Source organism: Centroberyx gerrardi, chromosome 17, assembly GCF_048128805.1.
Source record: "Centroberyx gerrardi isolate f3 chromosome 17, fCenGer3.hap1.cur.20231027, whole genome shotgun sequence".
In the NCBI taxonomy this organism is placed as follows: domain Eukaryota; kingdom Metazoa; phylum Chordata; class Actinopteri; order Beryciformes; family Berycidae; genus Centroberyx; species Centroberyx gerrardi.
This window is the reverse complement of record NC_136013.1, coordinates 20,891,355-20,911,937: the sequence shown is the minus strand read 5'-3', so window position 1 is coordinate 20,911,937 and position 20,583 is coordinate 20,891,355. Positions and strand designations below refer to the sequence as shown.

Below are 20,583 nucleotides of genomic sequence, written 5' to 3'. Positions count from 1 at the left end.
CACACTGGGTTTAAACTGCTATTGTTCCTCTCAATAAAGACCATTGAAAGTGATTGGACATGCAGTGTTGTTGCACAATCGAGTCTTTACGTTATTTGGCAGAAACGCATTGTGCGTAATTTGGAGAGGTGGCATGGTGCTCCACGGATGGCACTGTAGGGATAAATCATAGCCTGTACCCGTGCTAATGGTCAAATTAATCTGGCCCGTTGGTTAGGCCTAATACAACAGCGCAGCATGGTTGCTTCAAAGGAATTTCAGTGAAATGTGGGCTAATTGTAATTCGGACGCACCTCATAAACAAGGGCACGGCGCCCAGAATATGACACGTTACACGATATGAAATGGCGCATTAAGTCTAATCCAATCTGGTATGGTTCCTATTTTAATCTGTATCACCATAACTGGTTATACTGAGCTCTCCTAAAGCTGTTTGCCGCGCGTATCTTTGCCAAAAAAAAAAAAGAGTTGGCTCCATCAAAAAGTTTCAGCTGCGCATTATCTATAGTCGGTGGAAGTGATGGTTAGGGAAAATCATCTGCAAGGGGGTTTCCTGAGGTGACCACTCGCCCCTGAGTGACTTACTGTTTCTCTGCTTGCTCATAACGTGAACACGTCAAATATAGGTGCTGCAGCCCTGCCACATCTGTCACCGTTTCCAAAGTCACTGGGTGTCATTTTCGCTGCATTAGGCCTATCTTTTGACCTGTTTAATGATCTGTGAACTGCGCGTGTGGAGTGATCTAATTAAGCATTAAACGAGGAAAGGCTGTTCTAAAAAAAATCAGCGTGTAAACCACTGCGTCCTGCGGCTCGCCGCTTTCATAAAACGGCTGTAGAGAGAGCGCGCAGATGTTCAATAAATCTTTTACTTTTGATTGATATTAATGAATGATTAAATGTGTATCTTCCGCCAGGCAGTATAGTTCTTGAGCAGTAACGCCGGTTGCTAAGCGACACAGTTTCTGCTAAATTGCGTGAGGAAATCAAATCTGCCAAAGGCCTATAATTAAGGCTATAATATAATTTGAGATGCACCCATGGGCGCCGTTTGGGTAAAGCACGGTATGGCAGTGTGACAGGGTATGTTCCCGAGTGAGTCCAAATTTGATCTGGTAGTTTTTATCACTATAGTGGGAGATCAAGCACATGGAAATGGAGCCTCTAAGCTGATAGTTTGGTGACCCATACGTCTAATAATTCACCACACTGAACAAATAATAGGCTATCATCTTGTCAGTCATTACTTCACTTTGTCCAAAGACATTTAGTGGATATAAAAAAGTTTTGATAGCAAATATGATACTAGATGCAGATACTTTGCCATGGGATTCAGCGTATATAAACGTGACCGGTTAAGTATCCCAATGCAAAGGCAGGCGTTATGGTCTGGACGGGATAGGACGGGTCAGGGACGTGAGCGCACAGAGGCCGATTGACTATGACGCGCTGATCCGCGGGTTGTGCGCCACCGACGCGTCGGTGTCCCGCCAAGGAATCAGCCGCTGCAGGAAAGGACATCTCAGCGCTCACACACAGGCATTAATTAACCTACATTATGAAGGAGCGGGCTTACTTGGCCGTGACCGACTGATCCACATGTCACAGGTATACTCGTGACGCAAGGAGGATGACGGGCCTGATCTCCAATGCTGCCTTCAAGTACGCCTTGTACACTCCTAAATCCGAGCTGGGAAGTTGTAAATACGGATTTTTGTCGCCCATTTGGTCAAGTGCTCTTAGTCGGAAATAATGACAAAATTGACTCACACTGGTTGAAGTAGTTTTTTTAGTGGCTGTTGTTTTATTCTAGAAACTGAACGGCACAGATGTTTTAATTAATTTCTCAAGCAAACGTTGTAGATTTGTTCCATCTTTTGTGGCAATGTAAATAAATTCTATAGGCTGAATAGTATTTGCAGATTTTTTCTCTTCAACACCAAGAGGATGACTTAGAAGTATGCACAAAAATGCTTGACATCTAAAAGTTAAATGTTAAAAGTGTGAAAATAAACACAACAATATTAATTATTTACAAAAAAAGCCAGGCAATGAATATATACTAATAATATACACTACTGTTACCTTCAATTATTGGCATGGCTCCCAACTTCTAACTCGGGATATCATAAAAATTCATCCTCTCTGTCACATTTATAACGTTGTTGGGTCGTTCATATGCGCTCAACTCGCGCTTGCCATATTTCCGACATCACTTGAAGGCAGCCTAAACTCAGACAGAGGCGAGACAGGAGTTGGGCAGCTTAATAGCCCACGAGACCTACGGTATGCAATTTATTTCATATATCCTTGTTTATGGCAATAACTTGCAAAAACTCAGTGCAATTTAGTGAAATCAACTCATCTTTAATCGTTAACTCAATGTAGATGTCTCTGTTGACTTCAGCTTATTATTGCGAGTTATCAGCTTCGTGACATAATCATGAGTTCACGTCTTGTGACTTAAAATTCTGAGTTGAAAAGAACATCAGTACCAAGCATTCACTAAACTGATCATATTAAACTTTATTAAGAAACATTGTTATCTTATTAGCAGACTTCCCAGCAAGCATTGTCTTTGGGTTAACTCTCCAGGAACTCTTCTTTCTTCTGGTTTATATGACGTGACAGGATGGAGACGTTTGTGGGGGGTGAATCATAGGTCAATTTCTGATAAAAAACCAAAATGAAAATAATGAGAACCATGATGAAAATTAGTATCCAGTTCAATCCCTACCCCCCATTACTCTACAAATTTTGGAAACCCAATAAGGTGAAGTCGTCATTCCCTGTTAGACCTGCAAGTAGTATCCACTCCCTGCACTTGCATCAGTGCAGAGTCAGCTGCATTACTTCATGCCAAATGGTGTAATTATCATGTGATACATGAACAACTGACAAAACCTCCTTACTAGTGTAGTGATAAACAACACTGGAATGCTGTTCATCAGCTAATGCATTCAACTAATAAACACTTGTCAGCATGATTGATTGATTTAACTTATTGTCTTAAGTTCACTCAATTAGTCAAGTTACAATTTTAAGGCAGCCAGAAAACTTAGCATTTTAAGTTTAAGTGCTTTAATATTTTTTGCAGTGAACCTTTCTCATGATATATGTTTAATTTCTGAAAATAAACCAATAAATGCTCAATTATATGAAAGTTCTCATATGAGGCTACTCTATTAATACTAATAATAATAACAGTAGCAACAATAATAATACTCTGTGGTTGTTAGTATTATTATTTGAAAACAGACGGAGATAGTGGTGATAACTGACCATCCTGTCTGAGTTTAGCCAGAGGTCAAGGTCTTGTTAGTGCCATGCAATGGCATGTAATAGACATCAGGGCCTCTAAGGCCTCTGCTGTCATGGGGCTTCATTGTAAGACAGAGCTTGTTGTCATTCGTCCACGGAACAAATTCAAATCTGAGTCAAGTGCATTTACTGGTAGGAAGCTCATACTGAGAAAAGCCTATGGAAAAGTTCTCTGCCTCCTTTTGGTTAAAGCAGCAATATCAAAGATTCACCTGCAGTGCAAAACTGTAATTCAAAAAGAACATCAACATGTTATTTCCTCCTGTTGTCATCATGGACCAGGACACTGTTCTAGTAATGACTCACTGTATAGCTAAACCACTAGCAAGGAAATACAAACAGAGGAGGGAAGCATTTTACTGAGTTTGTATTCTTAAAGTCAGCCAGAGCCACAATTCACACTTGATTGTGTGCGGTAGGTCAAATTACACTGATTTGTTTTTTTTTCTCGATTGTCCTTGTCTTCCTTGTTTGTTTTCTTGCCCTCAGTCACTCACATGCTGTCAGATTTTAATACCCTCTCCTAGATAATAGCTCAACATGATCTGCATGGCTAATCTGGCGGCTCAAGTGCTGCGCACAGTACACACGTGGTGGCAAGGAAGTGCTGACTTGGAGGGCAGTGACTGGGTTAAAGAACAATCAGTGTGATTGACATTGGGATTTGCTGTTGTTGTGGCTCGGTGCCGGTGGCGTGTTAATGCAGGTAATACACTGTTTCGTGGCGTAACTCTGGAATGAACCTGTGATGTACGGCCGGTCTACACTCTCCCTGCAGAACATAGTCATAAAAAGGGAATTCTTTCACATTCTGTAAAAGCCTCCAGTAGGCTTCTCGGATGACTTCTTCTCCGAGTGTGGCGGCAGTTTTCCATCTGTTCGGTTCACTACATGGTTCAAGAACCTGGGTAGAACTGCCAGATTGCAGCACTTTCCCTCTTCCTACTGTAAAAATAAACAACAAAGGAAAAAAAACAACTGCTACTTACTGCAGTTCAAGCCCACAGTGTGACAGTGTTGCTGCTTTTTTACTTGAAACGACACTTAAATGTCAAGTCTTAGCCCGGATCACTTTGTACTTCTAATGCCGTCGCTGACATCCGCGCTCTCGTCGTGATGTCTTGTGAAAGTTAGACGTTTTAAAATAGAAATTTCATTAGCAGTTTCGTCAGGATGCCCACGGTGCAAGACATCTGTAAACCAGGCTGGAGTCCAGACCGGTAGACAGAGCTCATGTAAATTAAAGTAACCATCTTTCAGCAATTTCATTCGCTGGTTGCCTTGACGACTCATGTAAAGCAGTCAAACACAAGAGCGCAGAAGGATAATTTGAGCATTCTTGACCTCCAGAGAGTGTGGGATTGTGCAGAGAAGAATATGAATTCATTGGCTGCATATCCTCCAATAAGACCAATCACATTCAAGTATGCAGAAAACATTGTGGCTGCTCAACAACATCTTCCTCTTGTTCACATGGCAAGTCTATCCAGACCGATAGCTTAAAGTCTCTGATACATTTATATCACGTTGTTCTTTTTGGTTTGAATTCAGTCTTTTTTTTTTTTCCAAATCCACATGCAAAAACACTAAGTGTGCAAAACCCTCCACAGGATATCACAAACATTAAATATTTACTAGTGACTGAATGACTCACATTCAGTAATACTTCCAACTGGGAGTGAATGAATACTGGAACTGGTATTAGAAGCCAGAAATATACTATTGGTATCTGAGGATTTCCCCATTTCCCCAATATTAAACTGTAATAACAACAGAAACCACAGCATGTCAGAGACAACTTTTTTCCCCCTGCCTCAATCTCAATCATTTTTGTCCATTGACTCCAATTCTATTCTAATAAAAATCTGTGTGATTCAGTAAAAGCAATGGGCTGGATTGGTACTCTGTGTTGGATGATACTTATGTTTTATACTGTATTGTTAGTGAAAAAGGGCATCGGTGTAGCTTCAGTTCCAACCATTTTATTAACTCCTCTTTCTTTCAGTATTGTCCAGATAATATTAAGGTTCCCAAACCGTCTTATAATGGTAATTATTAAGACTGAATGTGCCATCTTGCTATGAAGTTCAGAGGTTCTACTTATGTAAATATCAGTCAGCATGGTTAAAATTAAGTGGCAAGTGGGAGAACATTTTACTTCCCTGCACAGTTGAAGTGTTTACTTGTGCAACCTGAAACCTGCCTACACATAAACACGGCTGGATACGGAGCCGAATCTCTCTCTCTCTCTCTCTGCAGTAGAACAAATGCAGCATGTACCCACTGGTTTTGATTTGCTTTCATAAGCCTAACAAATCCTGTGCCCAAGTCGCCTGCTGGACCTGCGATACCGCCACGAGAGGAGCGGCGTTGAAATTGCTGGGAGGTGGGAATGAGGGAATAGGACCATCTTACTAAATGCCATCACGTAGCAACCAAATGTTTCCTTGCTTGTTTGCTGCAGTAGGGAAATAAACCTGGTGACCTAAAGGATGACTCAACTTTGTCAAGTGCTTCAGCTACCACTTGTTTTCATGTTGCCATTGTGCAGTCCACTAGTTGGCAAATGTAAAATGCATTCTCTCACAGCAGCCTGCAGTGAAGCACGACGATTTATTCTGTAATTTTGCCACCCTGCAAAATCTACACACCGCACTGAAACAGTCATGAGGGAAACACACAATCACCTGTACACAGCATACCTTCCAATCAACTCACACACGAACACACACTCTTTTTAAAAATTTTTTATATTCTTTTAGGCATTTTATGCTTTATTTTTGAGAGAGACAGTGTGAGAGAGAGACAGGAAGGTATGGGAGAGAGAGGGGAGGACATGCAGCAAATGGCCGCGGGCCGGATTCGAACCCGGTACGCGCTCTACACGGTGAGCCACCGGGGCGCCCCCGCGAACACACTCTTGACAGTAACCTCACAACCAGTAGGGTATCGGTTCCTGAGACAATGGAAGGAAGTGCGTCACCAACGCCGCTGCAGTACCTCGAAACAAAGAAGAATGGAACGCCGCTCGGGCAAAAACAGCCGAGAGAGAGAGAAGGGGAAACGTTGGAGCGTGTGGTGGAAGAAGTGAACAAATAACAGGGTCCGGGAGAAGAAAGGGACGCGAGTGGTCGAGGGGGGGGGACTTCTGAGCAGACGTGCGGCGGTCAACACAGCCACCTGCGGCTCGCGGATAAACAGGACCCCCGCCGTTCCTTCCACTTTTACTGGATGTCCTCCGCACGGCTTGTTTTGTTTACGGAAAAAAACAAAAAAGCACGGGCCCGATGAAAACAAAAGTTTCCTTAATGCTAGAAACCAATGGAGGAAAGTGTTGGCCGCCTGACAAAAAGTGGGCTTTATGTCTGCGTATTATTTTGTTTTGGTCTTTCTGCGTGTTGTTTTCCTCGTCGTTGGCCCAAAACAGTCAAATCAAATAGTGTTTCTGAGTGACGCTTTTCAGTGCGGCCACTGTGCACACACAATGGGGAAGTTTATCTCACTCTGTCAACAAGGTTGTCAATGCAATTTATGAGTATGCTGGCCCGAGAGTGGCCTGAAGGCCTCGCAGCTTGGAATGTTAATGGGTTTTGGTCGGGGAACCAAGTTGTGCTCCTGTTGTTTGACTTCAGCTCCTCATATCCCAGCTAGAAAGTATCATCCTCCTTTCTGCGGCTGACTGTTTGAAGTGAAACCATTTGAAGTTTAAAGAGGAAGCTGGAAAGCCTCGAAAACATACATAGATCTTAATTTTTTTTTTTTTATTATTTTGTCTCCATGTTTGTTGCTCAGCGCTCGTTGCTGTGGTGTTTCTGCACTGCTCTTCCCACAGATCACCTGTCAATCAAACAGTGTGTCCAGTACTGTCACGTCTTCCTCCTTGGATTCTCTGTTGATGCAGCTTGACTTTCTCTTTTCTTTGTCTGTTCAGCCATGGTGGCTATCACTGCTCATGCTAACTACCCAGTTCCTCTGTTTATTCCAAACAAACTGGAAAACGCATCACTTCCCGTACGCCAGAGGAGTTTTCCCGGGAAAGAGCGACCAGAAGTGTTTAGAACAGCAAATGTAAAAGCTTTCTTTAACTCAGTATGGGTTGAATCACTATTGTGTTATATCAATTGGAGATAGAGAGCAGCAAAACAGACATTTATTTATATGAAAATGCCGCAGGTTATTACTTTAAAGGCAGCAGATTCACCTTTCTCGAACAAACACAGGGATGAAAGATCATGTTTACAGCTACTGTACTGGAAAAATTCAGCGCAAGTCCTTGAACTCCCCAGGAATGCTTCCCATGAAGAGAGGATAAGCACTGCTGGCATGTCTATAGATGTAATCTATTTCTCAGTTGCATTTCTCAATGTGAACATATAGAATCCTTTGTTGCTCCACTGTATGTGTGCCAGTATCTCCCCTCAATCCTCACTTGCCACTCCGAGGCTTATCTTGGTTGTAGAATAATCCCCATTGTTTCAGCTTGATTTATCTGGCTCTTTGATCGTGTCCTCGGTGGTAAATCTGTTGTGGAATCAACTGGGCAGATATCAGTGTGCTGACTGGTTTGCTTTCAGGCCGGGCCTGCTGCCGTCTCTGTGATGTCTTACTAGCTGTCTTATGACTGACATAGCATTCTCCTGTTTGAAACATAAAGACAAGTGTAAGAGGCAATGATAGAGAGATGGGAACTTAGAGTATAACTCCAACCATTTTCAAAACGGACCCTATATTCCCATCATTTTCCATCATGGAGATCAATTCTGACCAAAATCTCATCAATTGCTTCACTATAGATATACGTACGTCTTACTTGACCACAATCTCACCGGAGGAGAGCTCCAATAGGACTGTAATGGAGAGCCACATCCAGGCAAGTAAGACTTAAGTAGCTCTATAGCGAAGCAACTGATGAGAATGTGGTCAGAATCGGTCGGTATGATGGAAAAAGATGGGGAAAATAAGGTCCAGGTTGAAAATGGCGGGAGTTATGCTTTAAGGAATAGGTGTGTTGGCTGTTGGGGGGGGGGGCGGTCAAAAAAGAAATGCGGAATAGAGGGAAGGTGGGGGAAGAGAGAGAGGCGGGGGGGTTGATCTTCCTCCTGAGGTCTACTCCTCCGGTGCGTCCATTCCTTCCGGCTCGATGGAGGCTTAATGCGAGTGTGGAAAAGTGGAAAATTTAATTAGGCTGCCAAGGGGGGTTTGTGTCACTTGGCACGAGCCATCCCCCACCCTCCCACCCCCACCTACTACCACCATAACCCCCCCCCCCCCCCCCCTCCACCCTCACTCACCCTTTGCTCTTATCTCATTTGCCACAACAGCCGCGGTGTTTGTGTGTGTTTTTTATTTTTACCCACAGTCCTTCGGGGCATGACCCACTGGGCCAAGGGAGCAGATAGAGGTCAACAGTTTACAGCTGTACGGCGGTTGTGGAGCGTAGCAGGGCGAGGCCTGATGCTGAGGTGGTTTGAAGTGTCGGCGCTCTCTGGATACACAGAACTAGGTTGGCTGCTGCTGAGAGAGAAGAGCAAAAAGGTTTATTGCCGTTTTTACTTGCTGCTTGTGTGGCTACGTTCTCACCGCAGGCCTTCATGCTCAGTTCCAAATTGCAGCTCACATCTGACTTATTTGGATGACTGTTTTTATATATTCTAGGATGTAATCCACATCTGATTCCAATATGAACTGACAGCGATGTTGAAAAGACATGCGTACACAGAGCCACAATAACAAAAGACATCGCATCCGTTTTTGTACCTATGCTTCTCCAACACATTTCAGTTACAGTGTGTGCCTTTGTGTTTAGACTGAATTGAGGCGGGCCAATCAAGTCGGCCGTTTCGCTTTCTTTCCATTGTTGTGTCTCGCTGTCCTCCATGCTAACGCTGGCTCAGCCAAGCTGCAAAATTATGACAATTGTCTCAGGTGAATGAGATTTACGTACTTAAAGCTTTACTTATTGTCATGGCAACGCTGACAAATCCCGCTTTGAGTGCTCGAACACAAGTGGCATGTTATTTGCGTGCCTCGGAATCCGATTATGGCCCATACATCCATGTGGTCCAGATCAGAATTGAAAAAATGTGACTCCGTTCAGCTTTTTGCTGTTCGCACTTTCAAAAACATCAGATCTGTGTGACATGAGAGGGGGAAAAAAATTACAACTGAGACACTTTCAGCTGCAGTGTGAACGCAGCCATAGTCTCCACACTGTAGAAGAACTGGATCATGTTCAGCAGCGTTATTATAGTGTCTTGTAAGATAAATAAATAATGTTATACTGTGCATCATATTGTGCAAAGAATCACTTAATTTCTACACAGACAGTGTTATGGTGAGCAAACATAACGCTCAAAATTCAAGTTGAAAATATACGAAACTTGACATCACATCCATTCAGGCTCAAGGGAAAAGTTTTCTCCAACTCGTCAGGAAACATGCGCATCCCCTCGTGCGCTCTCCCAAACTTCCAACACATGGATATTCATATTTATTTATTTATTTCGGGAGGGGGAAAGCAAAGCGAAGTGAAGGGAAGAGGGTGAGGGAGGGGGTGGTGGGAGGGATGGAGGAGTCTTGTCACATTACATGTACCTGTCTGTGTGCGTCTCCACTCGCGGCTGTCATCTCACCTGACAGGTCTATCAGTGTCCGCGGCCGATCAGAACGCGTCCCTCAGCCTGACAGGCTGAACCGACAGCACGGCAATCCAGACTGACAGCTCCTCAGGTAGCTGCTGGAGGAGGGGGGAGGGGGGAGGGAGGAGGGAGGAGGAGGGGGGGATCTGGGGGTGAGAGGGAAGGCGACGGCCGCCAAGGAGGAAAAAAACCCCACACACATACAACAACAAGAGGAGTTAATTAAAGTCAATGAACGCCATGATGTAGTGTACCCAGCACTGAAAGGGAAATTACTTACACGATATACACTCGCCTTCTGTCTCGGAGCAATTTCCCTGCATTTCGCTAAATCAGCCGCTAAACATAAAGTGATCCTGAGATAACACTTTTGCAAATGAGCGACTGTTGCCAAACATTACCTTTAAAAGCTCGATTAGGCCCCGAATCCCCTCACTGCCAAAGCGAACGCAAAGCGAGTGCCAATTTGAGTATATTTAAGCAAATTGAGTCTCATCTTTTACTAGAATCGGGCACATTGAGCCGATGCCAAATTGCTCGCTAAATAACAGGGAAGCGAGCGCACTCTATTCCAGAGGAAAAAAAAAAACACCTGAGGGATGTGCTTTGGTTAACCCATGAAAGCTTTAAATCAAGTGTCTATGATCGCACCCAGGGGAATGTGAGGAGAGAGCCACCCCCTTTCTGCCTCTACCCCCCCCCCACCCCCCAAAAAACCCTCCCCTAACCACCTCCTGACAAAAAATCTGTCTTTATCTTGTCAAAAGCCATCGAAAACAAGCTCATCCAAAACGCCTAAACAACATGAGGGGGAGACAAAACGGGAAAACCTACAAGCTCCGGAGCGAAGGACTCATTTGATCGGCTTAGCCACGCTCTCCTGGCTTCTCATGTACGCGGAGTAATTAGCAATTAACAATCAGGGTTTAACGAGATCCAGTTATTATCTGTATGCAAGAGGGGGGAAAAATATCTGCCGCTTTGACGGAGAGTGCATTAGAATCCCCCCGCTACTTCGGTTTGATAAAAAAGAAGAGTGAGGGACCCGAGCGGTAATTCTCTCATTTTTCACGACATCTCTGGGCCATTTTTTTTTTTTTTTTTTTTTAAATTCCCAGATCAAACAGGCGGTAACAAAAGGCCCCAAATCCCCCCTCCGCTCTCCTCCTCCTGCTCTCTCTTTCCAAAATTAGTTAAGCCTCTCAGCTCCATCATCCTCAACATGGCTCGCATCAACAACCCTACGCCGCATCGCAAATGCTGCATGCCCCCCCCCCCACATGCTCCTCTTCAACCCCCTTCCTCCTCACACACACACACACTGAAGAAGGGGGGGTAAAAAAAAAAAAGAAAAACTCCCCATATGTCACTCTGAATTTGTACTTGCAGACAAAACACAAAGTACCCCACAGTCACTGGAGTTTGTGATTCCCCCCCCCACCCCCGCTCTTTCAGTTGCCTAACTGTTTTTTTTTCTTTTGTCTTTTCCAGGGGAAATGTGTTAAGTCAAAAGGCGGCGGTACAAAAAAAAAAGGCAGAAAAATAGAATCAGGCGAGGCTGACAGATTGGGCGACTCGGACACGGTGATGGGAGGGGAAAGTAAACAATCTGGAAGGCAGCCGCCCGCCTTTACCGCTCCCTGACATATTCAGGCCTTTTGGATGTTCCTCGTTTCCCTCCGATTACCTCGCACAATTGCTGCTGCCCCGTCTGTTCACCGTCTCTGGGCGCAAGGTGATGATTCAGGTTGGCAAGAGGAGTTTCAATCACTCTCTTACTTTGTCCAACCTTTTTTTTTTGTTATCTTTATCTTTCCGTATAACCTCTCCCCCGCGTCCCAGAACTTTCCTCGGGCTCGTCGACACACTTTTCTACTCGCGGAAAAAAGTTTCCCGGCGAGTGGCCCTACTTCTCGAGGTGAAGCGGGGTGACTGATGCCAAGAAGCTAACTCCGGGTTATTGCCCAGGAAGGTGCCGTTGCTGAGCTTTAAGTGATCCTGTTTCACACACTTGTCAGTTCCCGGGGCTGGCAGGTCCTTACCGCCTCGCGGCTAGCCGCTTATAGGGTTGTCACCGGAGCAGTTCGTGTTAATCTAATGCTAATGTTCATGTCGCCGGCTCGCTTCAGCTGGGGACACCTGCTTCTGGAGCGGGGAGGTTCGCCCCCAGTGAGGCCGCAACCCCCGCGCCTTCCGTCTTTCCTTCATTAGTTTGCTTGGTTGGCTTTGGTTCGATTAGCTGTACCACCACCAGCCAGGCTCAGGTGGAAGTGAATGAAATCGCTCTCACCTCAAGCCACACGATGGAGTAAAACATTGTAAAAAAACACTTGAATCATGCATTCAGGGAAAATGACCGCTACATCTTCGATCCTTGTCCATAGCCCAGCAAGGCGTGAACTCGGCCTGACCACAAACCCCCCCCCCCCCCCCCCGCTTGCATCAATTTAATCATCCCCCGTCCAGAGATTCCAAGCTAATTATTCCAGCCTTTAATTATTCCATCCGACTGCCATTGAGATCTCTTAAAGACGGCTGGATTAGTGGATTTGGAGTATTAGCTTGGAGGGTTGGCAGACCTCTGCACTGTGATTCAGGGGGTTGAGAAACACATCTTCAAAAGGTACCTTGAGCAGCACCTTCACAGGATCATTACACCGGATAAATCCACGCTAAGTTGCTTAAAAGCGTGTAAAGGTGAGCCATGTTTAGGCGCCGGCACTTTTGAGGGAGGAGGCCTTTACTAGATGTGACTTAAGCATCGCAAAGTGACACAGTTTGAGCCATTTTGGACGGAATTGTTTACAAGTTACTTAAAGGGCTTATGTCAACCTGGGTCAGCATCAAGGATTGACTTCAAGTTCCTGGGTGAACGCGTTTTCTCAAATGGACTATGTAAGTTGGTGTACTTTACCCTCACTGCAATGTCACGGACCGTATTCGAGGGAGTGATTTTAGCAATTTAAGCTAATGATTCAGTCGTTCTTTTGTGTCGTTTCAGCTAAAGTAAGCCCCAGACCCCCGTTCAGATCGTTGAGGTTCAGAAGAAGAAGGGCTAAATCTGCGGCGAGATTCACCATAATTGAAAATCAATCCGTGCATTCTGAGTGCAAAAGTCTCGACGTCCGGAGTTGACTGTCAAGTTAAACTATTCTTTGCTCTCACGCTCGTTAAAGATGCTACCCATCATCTCGCTACCCCCCTCCTGTGAACCCCCCACCCCCCCCAACCCCTCCCCCCAGCTCTCCAAATCGAGAGCGGCTCGTCCCGCGGCTGACGGAGACGTTTTGAAAGCGGGTCGGGAAAGGTTAGAGCAAGAAACATGGAGCGGGGCAGTGAAAAAGACAAAAAGAATCTTGCTTTTTAATTATTTTATTAAGAGCCTTGATGCTATTAAATGCCCCAGATACATTCACCCTATAGTTCCCAATTAGACTTGACAGTTGCTGCATTACCAACAATAAATATAGCAAAGGGCTGCGCCTCGGGCCAGCAGAGACCCCTAACTATGACCCTCATGTTTAATGATGAAAACAAGCAAACGCACCCTCTCTCCCTCGCTCAAACACACATGCATTGCTCATGCACGCCCATGCAGGGGCACGCTCGCGCACACACACACATACACACACGCACACACACACTCCTCCCTGTGCTGTGGCTCCTTATTACTTGCTTTCAAAAACACGAGCACATTAGTGGCCAGCTAAAAATATTCTCCTTTACGAATTCATGGCATCTCAAATCAATAATACTGTTTTTAAATATGTGAAACACACTGAGATGTACACATTTTAAAATCGATACTACTGTTTTTAAATATGTGAAACACACTGAGATGTACACATTTTAAAATCAATACTACTGTTTTGAAATACTTGAAACACACTGAGCTGTACATTTTTATGTACATGTACAATTTTCTGTTTTTGCTGTATTTTTTCTGCCTATTTATTCTGTCAAAGCACATTGAGCTGCATTTTGTGAGGCAATGTCCTATACAAATAAACTTTAACACGAAAGAAAGAACACCTAGCCATTCAAGAGGGTCTCATTTCAAGGTTTATTATCTGACAGACAGGACACAAAAAATACATTTTGTGCCAAAATATGTTTCCCCTAAAAACATGTGTTTGGTCTTCACCTCCATTTCACACCAGGAAAGAAAATAAAATCATATCGATTTTTGTGGATTGAGTTCCTTGCTTTTCAAACGGTAAAACGTTTTAAAAACATTTCACGGGATTACAAAGAACGAAAGTAAGCTCCCGAAAAGGGGAAACACATTTTTTAGGGGATACAATTTTTGGCAAAACACCACATCCCTCAGTAACTTACAGTACTGTCAATATGCCAGTAAATGACATCACAGGATTTTAAATGGTAATAACGGTACAGTATCTCGACAAAAGGCGTCTACTCATGACAAGTAAAGTTGAATAGCATTTTTACATAAACAGTGGGGGCAACATGGAGCTTAACTGGACAATCATGTAAGTCAAACAGTAGACGCAGGTTTCTTGCGCTGACCCTACAGCTCTCTTTGTGATTTGCATATGGTTTACATATCAACAAATGCCCTTTCACGGTACTGCGTCTGTGAGCGGAGTGTTGCGAGCCCAGCCCTTTGTCATTTGAATGCTCAGAACCAGCCGCCATTGGCAAAACACAATAAGACAATACTAGTGATCGTTAGGTAGATTGTACAGGTCGTCGCGTCCGGTTCCAGGCAAAAGAGTTTGGGGTTTCCTACTCGGCACAATAAGGGCCGTCTCCAGTGTCCCGGCAACCAGTGAGGAACGATTTATCATTTTGCAAAATTTTGTGAAACGAGCACAATATCTTACAATGCAAATATGTGTTGCGTGTGCAAAAAGTGAGAGAATTACGCTTCCCCGTGATGAAAGGATTACATGGAGGAGACACTAGATGCTAGAAAAAGGCAGTATTGTGAAATAGAAATGCAGTGGAGAGTAAGGGAGTGGAGTTCAGGCAGGTGGATGGGTGTAGACCAAATTGTTTAGTTGCTGAACTTTAACCTCAACTGCAACCAAACTTGTTTTACTGGCTTTAACTTAACTGTTGGCTAATTCTTTCAGTCTAATTCCTGCTATTGTCACATAATCCTTTCGTAGTGGAGGAACATAAATCTTCACATTTTTCATGTCCACAGCATGTAATCTGTTGTTTCAGAGTTCGCGCTCATTTCATGCAAATGTTGTGAGACGGTGTCGTAGCACGTTGCGGTGTGCAGATGATATATTCTTAACTTTTACGGCGCCACATTACTTCCCTACAATTATAATAAAAAAAGTGGAGGCATCGAACAAGAGGCGACAAAATTCAAGGTTGTACAACCTGGAATCCACAGAGTCTGTGTGCAATGAGCGCGCTGTCATTCTCCTCGCCGCACAGTTATAGTACAGTACATTTCACAAACAAATGTCAAGTCCGTGCATACACACGTACAGGTGCACAAAGGCATGCGCACACACACACACACTCTCTCTCTCACAGGCAACTCTCCAGGCGAGCTATTAAGCTAGAGAGTACTAGAGTTTCCCATTGGCAAAGGCTCCCTCTTGGAACTGAGGGATGAAGCTCTTGAAGTACGCTCTGTGAGAGAGAGAGAGAGAGAGAGAGAGAGAGAGAGAGAGAGAGAGAGAGAGAGAGACAGAGAGAGAGAGAGAGAGAGATACACAATACACCAATTAAAATATAAAAATGTGACAATAATCGTAACTCAACTGCTTCAAAGCATCTAACAAATGCATTTGGCGAGTCGCAGCCTCAGCATGTATCAAAGAGCAGATAAAAAGCAGAATGTGTTTACTTCTTACAAACACACATCTATACATAGATAACTACTCTCCACACTTGTGGTGCAAATAAAAGGAGAAATACTGTAAGAAAAAACTCTAAGCAAAATGATCAAACTACAAGCCACATATTTAAGTGATACTAGCGTCCAGGTGTGTGTGTGTATGTTTTTTAAGACCCTTTTGTCCACCTTTTCATGGACAAATTAAGCCCGACCACATAATAAATAAGTAAAGAAATAAATAGACGGATAACTCATGAGTAAGAAAAAAGAGATGATATATTTGTCCTTCTATGGTGATTCATATCTCTGAGCAGATGCCTCACATATTCGCAGCAGTTATTAACCTTATGGACAAGATTTACACTGGCCATGCAGAGAGCAAAATACCATTCAGGCCGCAGACGTCGCCTATAGATTCACCTTAATGGGGTCACGCCACTTTATGTATAATGAGGGTGGAATAAAATCGCTGAATGATATCAACAAATGGCCTGGGTGCAGCACGGTCCAGACAATAAAGTCTTATCCCATATCATATCTATAGCATATCGTAAACCACATTACTCTTCATAAATGACTCAAATTGGCGAATCAGTTACAGGTTTATCGGGCTTTATCGTCTTAAAATGCATCACTGGAATTTTCAAACGTGGGACAAATTTTGATGTTGTAGAGAGTGAAGTGGGAATATCTTGAATATCAAACGTTAACAGTTACATTATATACTTTCCTGTGCTGATCCTACTGATCCGTAATGGGACGGTTCCACTTACTTGGCCCTCTTGGCCATCTCGTTGCCGTCCCAGCGCGGGCTGTAGGGGTACGACTTCTGCACCTGGGAGTAGAGCTGACCGCTGTTGGTGAAGTGGTAGACCGACTGGAAGGTCAGCGTGGGCTGATCCCTGGGGAAGTACAGCGGGAGGTCCACTAAGAGGAGGGGAGAATGGAGAGGGAGAGAGAGAGAGAGGCGAAGAAAGAGAGAGAGAAGCTAATAAAATAACGGCGGCAGGAGGTGATGTGGGCAGATCAATAAAAACGAGCCCCAGCTTGTGTGTGTGTGAGAGGTATGCGTGTGTGTATGTGTGATGGCTGGAGGGGGAGCGGTGACAGTCGGGGGGGGGGTGATAGAGTGTGTGTGTGTGTGTTTTGTGTGATCGCACCGTGGACTAGGAAGCAAAAGTCCTTCCACATGAGTAGAAGAGTGAGCTTTGTGAATCCCTCGGCGTCGTACTCCACCACCCCCCTGCAACACACACACACACACACACACACACACCAATATATCACAGCATGTCATTTCACACTTACGTACTTTATCATAGAAAGACAGAGACAGTCACAAACACGACAGGATAACAGGTTATTTTGATTGTGCAGGACGAGGCCTTCGATAGTCGACTCACATTCCAAAGTGGCTGAGGAAGGCGGCGATGTACTCTCTCCTCTTGTGATATCCTTGGATCACGTACTGCACCTGTAGAGAAGGCAGTGGAGCGGTTGCTATATAGACTGTGTAAAGTGTAGACCGCATAGCAAAAGCAAAACAGGATTTGAAGCCCAGCAGTGGCTCCATGGGAGTGCTATTTGCTTTAGAGCTGAGCAAAATAATAGCTGAAAACTATTAGCAACTGAGCTGGAAGAGAGCCTGAGTTAAAGGAAGGTGTTAGTTGCGCTGGTAGATAAAATACAACATCTAGATACTAATTTGATTACGGCTCTCCAGCCGAAAAGTGTAGTTATCTCAGTTTTTTTAAGATTATTTTTCTGACATTTTAGCTTTGTTTGACAGTTTACAGTGAACAGGATAACTGCAGATTTCAGAAAGCCAAATTTAAGACTATTTAAGACATTTTTAATGCTATAAGATCTAGCCACCAAAATAAAGAAACATAAATCTGTCAAAAGCAGCCTATTTCTGATTGAACAAAGCTAATGAAAGTTCTAAAACTATAAATGGGCAGTCTAAGAAAAAAGACTGTTTTTAACTGTTTTAACTAAATTAACTGTTTAGGGATGTGATGCCCAATTATGTTTATTAAAGCAGATGCAATGAAAACAAAACATGTTTGGCATATTAAGTGGACATGCACATGGATCAAACTTACTGTGAACTGTAAGTGCAAGTAATGTAATAAAGATAAGAAAATGAAACAAATAACAACCCCACATTCATATGTTTTGGTGAAACGACACAATTCATGGCATTTCCTCCTCTACCGATGGTAAAGAACACCACTGTTTCATTTTTATATCTGCATCAAAATGAAACTTAAAATTCAAATGATTCAAATGATCTCAGCTTGCATGTGATGTGCCCAATTTAGAGATAAGATCAAGTCAACTCAAGTATCTGAAACATTTGAAACCTGCTTTTCCAGGTCTGGCCAGATTTACACTACATTACATTATAGGCAAACATTTCAAATCTGCAGCCATTTACTGTTGCGTCTACAACAAACCCAACACACACAACACATGCCAACCACAATTACACACAGTTATGAATCATCATAATTGTTTATATATCAGGTGAGATTGCTTGATGCGATTGCCTCACAATCCCCTCAGTAAATGGTAGAAATGGCTGACATAAATCCACCATTCATATGCTGATAACAGGTACACACTATACCCAACAGTGGGTACGGCTCTCCATTTAATGGAGACTGAAAGCCACACAGCAGGTTCAGTTTTATGCTGCGTTCATGTCGCATGGGAATAACTGTCAGGATGACTTGATGGTTAAAAGCAACGATTTGGAAGTGTTCAAGTGTTCACACTTGTTTAAAACTGTCAAAAGCCATTACTGACATTTGAAAGAAATTACACTGAACACACCTACACTTAGTGATGGTACATTTCATATTCACTACGTCACGCCTAAATGAAAGCCGTGAATGAGCGATTCAGTTGGAATTTAGGCCGACGATGACGTATTCAAATATTACAACCCTGGAATTCAAATACCCCGCTGACTCCAATCACACAACTTTCTCCCCCGTTTTATGCCTTCACAAACATAGACGCAAACACAAGTTCTCCCCTCGCGAACGCATGGCCAACATGTGTTTAGTGCGTGTTGACAGGTGTGATTAACTATTATCTTTAAGTCCTGGGAGGAGAGGCTCGGGGCTCGCTTGACTGCTGAGCGTCCCGGGCAGGTGAGAAGGCCCGCGGTCAGCCGGCCGGCCGGGCTGCAGCATGAAGGTGACCGGCTGCCTTCACCGGGCCAGACTGAACCTTAGCAGGATTGTAGGTGGCCCAGTAGAATGAGCTTCAGTCATTCCCTCGTCTGAATTCCCTTTGTCTGTGTAAGGGAGTTTCTACTGTATGTAAAACAGTGGGCCTTACATTTACGCTCGCCTCCTGCTGTGTGCGATCTAAAAAAACACCTCTGTTAACACTGTGAGGTTCAGCGGAGGACAGGATACATCATGGATGGAGCTGGAATGCAGCGCTGCTTTACCTACTGCTGCTGTATGGCTGTGATTACTCACTGCGACCATGTATGAATGACAGCACTTTGTGAAAGGGGAAAGTAGTAATCTCTGATACACACAGTCGTGTGACTGGTCTCATCTCTGCAAGAGCTCTTAAACACAGACTCGCGTGTGCGCACACACGTTGTGACTCAGTCTCCTATTCACTATTCAGTTTTGTTTACATGGGACAGTGGGGGAGGCAATTTAGCTTTCTCAAAAGCAGCAGGCCCACATACTCGAGAGGCGTTGTTTGTTTAGTTACGGTGTGTGTGTGCGAGCGTGCGCATTTGCCTGTTTCAAGGGAACTGTGGATCACTGAACTCACACACCCACACCGAGAAAGGATCTCCCACCCCATTTTCCCCGCCTCCACTGTCACGGCGCTGCGAAGCCGAGCCGGGCCGCTCCTACCGGCTGCCTGCAGGTTGGAGCGATGAAAGACAGGTGATGTTGCTCCGCAGGTATTCAAGTCGTCCGCACCCTTGACTGTTCGCCCGCGCACCCGTTTATTGTGTTTGTGCATGTGTCCTCAGGGAGTGTGATGCAACAGGGCCGGAAGTGCTTCCTGCTGGGTTATTAAGAAATCTCTCCTCCCTCTGTCACTTGTGCATTCGCTCATTCACACCTCCCCCAGGTTTCATATTTCATAGGATTGACGACCTATTATCTGACTGCAACTTCATCTTATAAATCAATTTTATGTGATTATCTGAAAAAATCTACTGGCTGTTTTGATATTTTTTATTTCAATTTCAAAATCTGTATTGGAAATAAAAAATAAGAAAATCACTTATTTGAGAGAGCTGGGAACCCTGAACACGTTTGTGCTCATTTTCTGTCTGACTGACCCCATTTACACCTGGTATTAAAATGCGATCAGCACCTGAATGAGGAAAAACAAATGTAATAACGCAAGGTGTGAACGCACACGGCTCGCGTTGGGAATGCGATCGGATCTGCGATCGGATCTGCCTCCGGAGGCGGCCTGGCTCCGACTGCGATCGGATCTTGGTCGGCCAGGTGTAAATGCAATCCGTACACTGTGTTCGCCTTTGTGAGAACGTCCCGCCCACGGGGCAGAAGAGTCATGACTCACTCTGAAGTTTTGCCTTCCGCTCAGCTACACCGAAGGACTCCGGCACGATCTGCTCCCACCAGCCAGCGCTCCTTTCCCGCTGTAGTCGCATCCGCGGCGGCAGAAACAACCTGCCGTCGCTCCTGCTGCCTCCCACCGAAGAGTTGAAAAAGACGACTCTTTCCGCCTCAAATGAAAAGTAAATCCAGGCTGTGCACCACGCTTGTTTTTGTTATTGGCCGA

The 20,583-nt window shown here is 44.3% G+C and overlaps 1 protein-coding gene across 2 annotated transcripts in view; it reads right to left on the bottom strand.

Moving 5' to 3' along the window:
* Positions 1-14,009: 14,009 nt before the first annotated feature.
* The window catches only part of babam2 (BRISC and BRCA1 A complex member 2), a 62,753-nt gene continuing 56,179 nt past the window's right edge, over positions 14,010-20,583 (bottom strand). For both annotated transcript variants that reach the window (XM_071918947.2, XM_071918948.2), the window contains exons 9-12: positions 17,187-17,257; positions 16,944-17,026; positions 16,557-16,710; positions 14,010-15,575 (exon numbers count right to left, since the gene is read on the bottom strand). In XM_071918947.2, coding sequence (XP_071775048.1) covers positions 15,512-15,575; positions 16,557-16,710; positions 16,944-17,026; positions 17,187-17,257 — 372 coding nt within the window. In that variant the 3' untranslated portion in view covers positions 14,010-15,511. The remainder of the gene's footprint in view (positions 15,576-16,556; positions 16,711-16,943; positions 17,027-17,186; positions 17,258-20,583) is intronic.